Source organism: Hetaerina americana, unplaced genomic scaffold (genome assembly GCF_022747635.1).
Source record: "Hetaerina americana unplaced genomic scaffold, ioHetAmer1.1.p SCAF_4, whole genome shotgun sequence".
Lineage (NCBI taxonomy): Eukaryota > Metazoa > Arthropoda > Insecta > Odonata > Calopterygidae > Hetaerina > Hetaerina americana.
The window spans coordinates 10,756,322-10,766,806 of NW_027286985.1; the positions used below are offsets into that span (position 1 = coordinate 10,756,322).

The 10,485-nt window shown below is 35.2% G+C and overlaps 1 protein-coding gene across 1 annotated transcript; it reads right to left on the reverse strand.

Annotated features, from left to right (window-relative positions):
• Positions 1–49: 49 nt before the first annotated feature.
• Positions 50–10,448, reverse strand: LOC139691943 (uncharacterized). The gene is made up of 3 exons (XM_071589899.1): positions 9,646–10,448; positions 7,482–8,845; positions 50–868 (listed from the first exon to the last, which is right to left on the reverse strand). Exons 2-3 carry the CDS (start codon positions 8,615–8,617, stop codon positions 829–831), a joined length of 1,176 nt encoding a protein of 391 aa, XP_071446000.1. The 5' UTR covers positions 8,618–8,845; positions 9,646–10,448; the 3' UTR covers positions 50–828.
• Positions 10,449–10,485: the final 37 nt, after the last annotated feature.

The window sequence follows — 10,485 nt, forward strand, 5'->3', positions numbered from 1 at the left end:
TAATTACATTTTTTCCAAAATCTTTGTTTTCTTTGTTGGGTCGGTTACTTCTGGGATCAACCTAATATATGAATTTAAAAATTCTACTGTGAGTTTCATTCAATTCATATGCAAGCACATACATTTTAATTTAATAATAAGTATTGTGGCATATCTCAAAGTTCCCTTGAATTTACCCTCAGTATATCCTTAGGGATAAATAATATTTGTTTTAAAAAATCAAGACCATTACTGCCCATACAAAAACATCTCACTTTCAAAGTAGTGAAGATTGATTTCAATGCCAAAATGCTGCATTTATGGATTTGTACATTAAATTAACACTTTTTCACATTATTGAGGTTTATAGCTCACTGCAAGAGTACCACTGTCTTCATACAATTGATCTTTCCTCCCTCTTTCTGACAAACAACGTAGGTACTTAACGGTCTTCCCAAGTCTATCTATGGAGGAAAGAAATTTTTTCCAGTCCATTACTGATTTAAATTCATTAAACAAACCTGATATAATAATGCAAGTCATATGCATTTCTTGTAGTTCATCAATGAGTTTCTGAAAATACTTTTGAAGCTATCTAGGACAAACTAGATATTAATTTCAATTGGTTAGTGCCTAAAAACAATGGCCATTTGGCAAATACATGGAACGTATTCCATAACTTGTGCAAAATATAACCTTTTCAAGGTTTGTTATAAATAAAAAGACAAAACTGTAAAAAATACCTAATAAATTCTTTGGTTTAGGCCACAGGTTGGATGATATTAGAAGCTACCAATGTAGTGTTTACAACACATTATTCATTAATGTTATCATAGTTCTATTATATAGCTACTGTTCCACAGAGTTGAAATCTGTAGTCTTGATTCCTCTGAAAGTAAAAAAAAAGATAAACTAATTGAGTAATTTTAATGTATTATTTCATTAAACTAGTTTTAAATTAATGGATATCATTTATTAAAATAAGAAATAGTGTTCACTGTTACCATAGTTTTCTTGATTATGATGAGTACATTTCATGAACATTTTTTTAAAAATTAATTACGGATATTCATAACAAAATTTTCACAGGCAATGCATATCTCCTAGAGACAGTAAAATATCCATTTAAAAAAACATATACATAGGGATTGATTTGAAAATATGCAGATAATTCAGGTTAAGAGCAATAAACTATGAATTTACTAATAGTCATACAATTCCAACTTAAAGGACAACTTAAGAGCGATGGTAAATATGTATACTATAATAATATAATTATGGTCAATAAATATTGTTCATGAGAGGTATTTCATAATTTTGTTCATTGAGGTATTACATAATTGTAACCCTTAACCTGTAGCTTACAAACATGTCTCTCACACAAAAAAATAGCAAACTTTCCAAAACTACATAGTGTGTTCCAAAGAAACTGTGGGAGATGCCGCAACAGTAACATTTAATGGAGTCATCTACTAATATGCATTTCAATGCAACAATTTCAGAGTGTACAAATCACTTGCCTTGACCAGGATTCAAACCCAGATCCCTCAATGTCCAGTCGAGTGCTTTAGCCAGTTAAGCTATCGAGGCATCATCTTAAACTCTAAAATTTTGGGGTATTTAAAGGAATTAGATGTTGTGACGAAATACCATGCATACAATGTCACAGGCATTCGTAGTCGTGCGCGACACGCCACAGTCCTTGAGGTTGAAGCCAATTTTTAAACACTTAGGCTGTTTATACCTTGACAAATTCTGAAGAAACGTATGTATGGTATTGCGTGATTTCTTGAGAACAAGGACATAATGGTATCCATATCATGAAAGCAAGTTTATCTTTGAGAAACTAAATGAAAACTTCATGTAGAGGTTATGAATCTTCCACTGGTTAAAATCTGACTTCTCCAGGTGGAGAGTTGTCATACTGTCAGCAGGGAGAGAGAAAAAAGAGACTTGCATAGAACATCTGTGTGTTCATGCTTGGACAGAGAAGATTGCTTGAGAAGCAGAGAGGGATATCCCTTAAACAATGGGACTTTCAACTGGCTGGCCAATTCAGTATTGATACATATGCATTTGCTACCCATCTCTTTGGATGTCAGCATTCTTGCGACATATTGAATCTACAGTGACCACTAGGGAATCTGCTCCCTGTGCATTCATGTGTGATCGAAGTTTATTTATTTTGATCCTATTTAATTGCTGTCTTGGGGGGCCTTGATAATGCAATTGATAGTGAGCAAGTACTGGGCTTAACTGAAAGGAGATGTGATAAATATTGCCCTAACAAGGATCCACTTGATTTATCCCAATCAGATTGGCCAAGCCTTTTTCCCTAAATAATAGTGAAGTTGTGGTCCCAATGAATAAATACAACGGGAAACACAATGTACAAATTTAGAAGTACCAATAATCGTGAGAACACTAGAATCAATTGATAAATTATATTGAATCGGCCTATTAACCCTGGGAACTTATGAATAGCACCTTGCATAAAAAAGTTACAAGCATCAACTCAAGGAATAAATTTTCATATAAATGGAAAAAAATCAAATGGGATACTTAAGATTTCAATCACTATGTATTACACAAGGCTAAGCATCCCTTCATTTCATAAACATGAACTTCCACAAAGTTGAGCCGGGAACAATTGAATATCCCTTCTGTTATACACTATTAACTCCTGAATTATGACTTTCAAAAACGTAACGGAAGAAGAGCATTTATCAATGGATTATTTGCAGCTTGTACACATCCACAATGAATTCAAATACATCAGGCACATCCTACAAATGGATTGAATCATATCAAAGTGAATGGCATCAGCATGAGGAGCTCTCAAAAAATTGCTCCATATTTGTTTCTCCTGGAAGAGAAAAAACACTGGGTAATCCCCAGGGTTCTGTACTTGGTCCTATTTTATTTTTAATTTATATCAATGACCTACCAGATAAACTTAAGTTCATTAAGGGAATAGACCCATTACTGTATGCTGAGGATACAAATATCATTGTGTTAGCCTCCTCGGTAGGTAGTTTGACAGAAGGAGCAGCTGAAGTAGCTCAGATTTTCAATGAATGGCGTCTTCTTAACTACCTAAGACCCAATGTGAATAAGTCCATCCTGATTTATTTTATTAATAAAAACAAGTTTCCACTACAATCTCAGTATACATAGGAGGTGTAAGCATTCCCTAAAATTCCAGTGAGTTACCCTGCACATAAAAATGTCTTCAGAGGAACACATTTTCAAATAATGTAGAAAGCTAAGATCCCCATGCTTCCTCATTAGAAATATTAGATATTCTGTAAATTTAGAGGCCCTTATATCCAATTACTACGGATACAGGTATTTATTATGGTAGGTACTATGAGCAATGCTCCTTGCGATGCACCATGCAAACCTCTCGTCAAAAGACTTGGTTTATTAACTGTACCTTGCATATATATATATATATATATATATATATATATATATATATATATATATATATATATATATATATATATATATATATATATATATATATATATATATATATATATATATATAATAATAATAATAATTTTATTGGACATTAAACAAAATAGTTTTGCAATAGTCTTCGTCATAGAGATACATAGTTTAGAGATTATGGTTACATAAACACATATTACAAATCAAATATTACATATTACAGTCAAAATACATTTGGTGAGACAAATGATTGTATGTCTATCATGGACCACACAATTTTTGAATCAAAAAACTCATTTACTGAGTAGAATGCTTTTTTAGTCAGCCAGTTCCGGATAACTTTCTTAAACTTGGGCACACTCACAACTTTAGCCTCAGAGGGCAATCTATTAAACAAACGAATTTTTAGAATATTGAAAGAATTGCTGTTCTTGGCTAATCTGCAATAGGGAATGTCTAGTGTATCGCTGTTCCTTGTATTATGAGAATGGAAGTTAGACCTTTTCTCGAAAGAGCTAAGGTTTTCCTTGACATTACATAGGCATTTATAGATATACAGACTATGCAGAGTCATGATGCCCAAATTACAGAACAGAGGTTTACAATGTTCTCTTGGGGGTGAAAAGGAAATAATTCTGACTGCCTTTTTTTGCATCTTAAATAACATATTTGTGGAAGGTGAGTGGCCCCAAAGTACAATACCATAGTCAATGTGGCAATGAAATAAAGCATAGTATACCTGAATAAGGAACTCTTTTGGAATAATATATTTGAGTTTACGTAACATATACACAGCCTTTGACAATTTTCCAAGTGTGCCCAGTATGTGAGGCTCCCAAGTCAATTTTTGGTCGAGTTCGAAACCAAGTAATTTAATGGTACTCGGGGGATTAGATATGGTACTTAGTGAGAAGACCAGGGACTGAGTTTTATCATTATTTAAAACCAGACCGTTTGCAGAAAACCAGTTTGATGCTTCTGATAAACACCAATTGGTTATAGTACTAGAATTAACATTCTTAGACTCGTGAACAAAAGTGGTATCATCAGCATAGAGTATGGACTTGCAGGAGACATTTGACGGTAGGTCATTAATTAAAATAAGGAATAAAAGAGGGCCAAGGACTGATCCTTGAGGAACTCCATAGACTAATTTCAGGGGTGAGGAAAGATTGTTATTAGTGCAAACACATTGGGATCGATCAGTGAGATAGGACTCAAAAAATTGTAATTCAAGATCATTGAAACCATAATAATGAAGTTTTTCCAGAAGAATTGGATGAGCAACACAGTCAAATGCTTTAGAAAGGTCACATGCAGTTATAACAATGGAGGATTTACTTAGAAAAGCATTTAGAATTTGATTAATTGCGGACTCGACAGCTGAAGTAGTGGAGTAGCCTTAACGAAAGCCAAATTGCGAAGGAGAGAATAAATTGTTAACTTGAAAGTGCTCATAAACCTGAACCTTAATAGCCTTTTCAAAAATTTTTCCAAATACCGGTATTAAAGAAATAGGCCTATAGTTGGACGGTAACGTTTTGTCTCCTTTTTTATGAATAGGTATCGTTTTTGATATTTTCAAAGCATCAGGAAAGATGCCCGATTGAAAGCAAGAATTTAGAATTAGCGCCAGGGGTACCTCTATGAAACCCACAAGATCTTTAATTAAGTTGACCGATAGCCCATAGACATCAGTACATCTAGAGTATTTTAAGGTTTTGATAATTTGACGGATTTCGTCTTCCGTAATCCATTTCCATTTGAAGGGAGATAATGTTGCTGGTGAATTATTAAGAAGAGGCAAGGCAGTGCTTGGAGTTGAATCAAAATTTGACACAAGGTCAGCAATTGATTCTATGAAAAACTTATTCAGGTCATCAGGCTTAAATGGAAGGTCCAGGTCGCCCCTCGAATGACCAATCTCCTTATTTATGACCTGCCAGGCTGCTTTTAAATGGTTAGTAGCATTACCTATATGACCGGAGTTAAAGCTACGTTTAGAATGTATTATTTGATTGTTATAAAAGGATTTAAGTTGTCTCCATGTCCTTTTATCCTCATCATTGCCAGTGCGAGTGTACTTTTGACGCAGCTGGATTACATGCAATCGTAATTCAGAAAGCTCGGGAGTGAACCATTTCAGGGACTTTTTGGAACTATATGAATGATTCACAAGTCTCTTGGGGAAACACTGTTGGAAGAAGGACAAAAAAATTTCAAAAAAGCAAGCAAAGTTGTCATTGCCATTTGCAAAGGTGAGCAGAGAATACCAGGTTATGTTTGATAGGAGTGATTTCAATTCACCAATCCCATGAAAGGTAATTGGATGGCAGAAAGTATGGGTAGTCCTACCTGTTGTGTTACTTTGGCACTTTTTGTTTGAGAATTGGAAATTAAGAGCTAGATGGTCGGATAAACCAGGGTCGATGACCCTGATACAGTACTGTTCAGTGTTTAGGCAAGTAATAACATTGTCCAGACAGGAGTCAAGTCTTGTTGGTTCCCTATTTGCACAATGTAAGTTAAATGATTGTATCAGAGAAGTGAGAGCAATAGAAGCACTGGATGAATGACGTATATCTACGTTGAAATCACCACATAAAATGATTTCGAGACCCAGCCTAGAGAACCACATAAGACTCTGCTCCAATTTATCACAGAAAATATTAATATCACCTGATGGGGATCGATATACGCACACAATAATAACATTATACTCCTTTATGGTAACAGCACATAATTCACAATTAACTTCACTAGAAAACTGATTTACTTCAAGCTTCTTGCATATATATATATATATATATATATGATGTACTATATATATATAGTACATTACACAGTAACAAACAATATAGAAACAAAAAAAAAGATCACTCACAATCACTCTTTTTTGTGTTTCTATGCTGTTTGTTACTGTGTAATGTACTATTCGGCACTTCAGTGTTACGTCGACAAAATCATAGATATATATATATCTATAAATATATATATAATATATATATATATGTATATATATACATATATATATATATATATATATATATATATATATATATATATATATATATATATTGCCATCTTGCATGCAAAGGGTAATATTTCTCAGTACGAGTGCAACCACGATTACCATAGTCACTATACAAGGACCTGCACCAGCCATTTGTCAGGACACACAATACTGCTCATGGGCCCAAAGCAATGAGCTTAAGGTTATTCAATAAACTTCCCCATGAAATCAAATATGAAACAAAACTACCTATTTTCAAGAAAAATCTGTTCAACCTATTAAAAAAATAATACGTTCTATTCTGTAAAAGAATAGCAGGAATTGTAGAATTAGATAGAAATAGATAGTGCATAGAATTGTCACTACACATCAATTCTGCCTTAACCAATTAATGTATAAATATACTAATGAATTGGTGAATGTATATATGTTGTGTAGTTCTTCTAAAATTGTGAAATTTATACTTGACGTGTCTTATATATTTGTGTATGCATATGCAACATATCTCCGGAATAATAAATGCATAATTATTATCATAATTAATTACACCAATTATAACCACTGAACATGACAGCATTACACACTAGCTATTGAATTCCCGAGAGATGGTGTATCTCGGCAAGACAGTCGACGTTTTTTGAGTTTTGTTGATTTGTTTTAGAAGTTTTAGCAATAAATGTTATGAAAAATATAAAAAATGCTTCTTCATTTAAATAAAATACGATATATACTCATATATTTCATATAAGAATAACCATATGGTAAAATCTATCTGTATCATTTGCCTATTGACTACAAAATTAGACAAATAATGGTAATTGGATTTTTTTTCAAATGTGAAAAACCTGCTTTGTTTGCTGTAATTCGTACAAGTCCTGATACTAAATAATAACTTACAATATCAACTTTCTCAGTCTCCAGAGTCATGTCACATGTAGAACGAAATATATGAACCGCTTCAAAAGAGAAAGACTAACTGGGGCATTCAATTGAGGTACTTATCATTTTATTATTAGAGAGAAATAGAAATTACCTCTGATTGTGCTCAGATGAGAAAGTAAGCCTTATCTTGTTCTCTAAATTACTCACTTCTTCTTCCAGTGAGATTAAAGAAGATTTTAGTGTACTTGCTGAGCTGATGTTACTCTTCTCAATTACTTCTTGGCCTTTACTTATAAGCTGCATGATAACAGAATCATTAAATTTTGAAGGCACAGGTAACATTTCAAATGGCAGAATGTTTTTTGAAAAAGGCAGTTTTGAACCTTTGACTGGATCTAAAATATCTCTCTTAGAATGTTCTGATTCTGTTAACTTCTTCTGCTTCTGATTTAACTTTTTAATTAATGTTCTCACATTGGTCCTATATTTTTGCCTCCACTCAAAGTCCACACGCTCCATTGAAGCAAGGCAGCAGGGGGATGCACCCACAGAGGAAGACTCAGATATTTTAGATGGCTCTGAAACACCCTTTACACTTTTCATCTTGTCATCGTTAAAATCCTTAGCACACTGCACGTCTGAAGACTCTACAGATCTGACCACATTCACACTGTAATTTTGCAATGCCTCATCTTTCTGTAAATCACTTTCTGAAATGTTCATTTCCTTTCCTCCTCCTTCCCCCAGTTGCTCTAACCCCAATGTTCCTGCTTGATTTTTACAGCATATTGCTTTCATATCCGCAAGCTCCTTTTCCCTCTGCGCCAATATGGACTTCATTAATTCAAAGCTCTTTCGTACACGCTCAAAATCATCCCGAATGCATTCCACAGCTCCATCCAGAGTAGACTTTTCCTTCAAAGCTCCTTGCAGAGCAGCCCTCAACTCCTCCCTCTCTCCCTCAGCTGCCCTTCTCTTCTCTTCTTCTTCCGCAAATCTACATTCTGAGTCCTTAAGTTTTCTCTTCAACCCCTCCAAGTCAGTGGTGTGCTCTTCGAGCCTTTGCTGAAACTCTGCAATCCTCCCGAGCCAAGTGGCTCGCTCCTTCTCGCTCTTGCTCACAGCATCCGAGTGCATCTCTGCTTCCCTCTTCCATGCCTCCACCTGCCCCTCCAACTCTACCACCATAGCTTGCCAGTGAGCCTTTTCTTCCTTGACCCACCTCTGGCTATCTTCCAATCTGTCAGGCAAAGCCGTGGGTTCCACGGAGGGTGACAAGCCAGTCATTTCACATTTCACAGCCAAAGACCCTTGAATATCTCCAAGATTTCCATCGATTAAACGTTTTCCAGAAGACTTTGGGGACCGTTGCTTTTCTTCATCCAGGTCTTTCTGGGCTCTGTCTCTTGCAACTTGACATTCATGCAGCTGCTTTTTATGCCAATCCAAGTTTCTGCCAAGCTCGTCGTAATCATCCTTTATAAGTTTATACCTCTCTTTCTCATGAAGTTTTTCCTGAAAAATTGAAAGAAATAAGAAAAAATAAGAAAGCGGAGAGGAATTATTTGAGTCTAGATTAGCTCTACATTAATCCAATGCAATATAATCAGAAAGTAACTAAATCAAATCTTGTGCTAAACATAGAGGTTTTACATTTATTCACACATGCTTTTATCCACTTCCATGACCTACATGTAGATTTAATTTCCCAATATGTCTTATTTTAAAACCAAAAAGGCTCTGCCATTGTTGTTACATTTCATATTAGCTTAGATTTATAACTGTCAGCTAACAGCATATCCCATAGAGGACCACAACTGAAATCATTTAAAAAGTGTGTACTGATTCGGTGGGCTCAGAAACCCAAAATAAAAGCCATGAAATTGTGGGGTGTACCTATTTTGTGCCTGTATACGAGCATTAATTACAATATCCCCTCCTGTAACAAAGGTACTATATAAAAACAGAAAGTACTTCTTCGGAATGTCACAGTACTCCGATCGCTATGTAAACACTAATAGTAAAATAAATATTGACAAGCTTTCATGAAATATTTTCCATCAATGTCTTCTTTGAGTTTTCGTATTTTTTTTAACGCGGAAAGAGGAAAATTAGCTCTCCAATAATTATGAACTTCAGGCAATAGTTCAACTGATGCATATAAAAGTTCAATTTGAAGTTCTTAAAATTAGGCAACAACTTTGTACGCGTAAGTGAATCAATTATTATCACGGGTACAACCCCTGCTTGTGAAGCCTGAATGGATTACTATTATAGGATAAAAGAACTTTAACCATGAAATAAAAGAGCCTTACTCTTTGCTCCTCCTGCAATTTTACCACTAGTTCGGCAATTTTTTTCTTCAGAGCTTCCACAACTTCTGCTTTTTCATCGGCCTCCTCTTTGGAGAGCTTGGCTTTCAGTTTCCATTCTTGTTCCTGTTGTTTAAGGCGTTCATAGCTGTCTTCCAAAGACAGAGGCTTTATTTCTTGTTTTTCTCTTTTCTCAATTGTCGGGTAAGGGTTATACACATTTGAAAATGAAGATTCAGCCCAGCTGGCTGTGGCATGATGAGATGCGTTTTTATCACTTTCTACAGTAACAGCACTGCCTTGGCCAAATATGTCCAATGTGCCCCTATTCCCCGCAGTAGAGCCATTCTTTTTCTGTGAAGATTTGCTGTGAACATGCAGGGGTTCTGTAAGCGGTAAATTGGTCTCCGGCTTATTCCAAACCGAGTCACTAACCCTGGGGTTGACGCCATGCAACCGCCGTGTAGGGAGGTGTACCTTTACAGTTTCCTCTTTTTTGTTATTCGACGCCAGCTTGGCCGGATGGAATATTAAAAATAAACTCAGCTTAAAGGCAAACACACAATATTATGCACCAAAGCAGGAGAAGAGTGAGCCACTTCCAACATTTCGTATGTAGTGTCAACTTGGAACCAAAGCTAGTGCCCCCTTCTTTAAATTCGATTTATGCAACACATTCACTAAGCGTCCTTCACTTTCAGGTAGCTTTGTCAACTAATCATTTCAACAAGCTCATTCTTCGTGCCAATCATTAATTAATCTGGCACGTCACCAATTTGTTTTCCTCAGCGTTCAGCAGCAGTCTCTCTCCTCTTCATATCGTACGCCCTTTGTTTTCGTAAC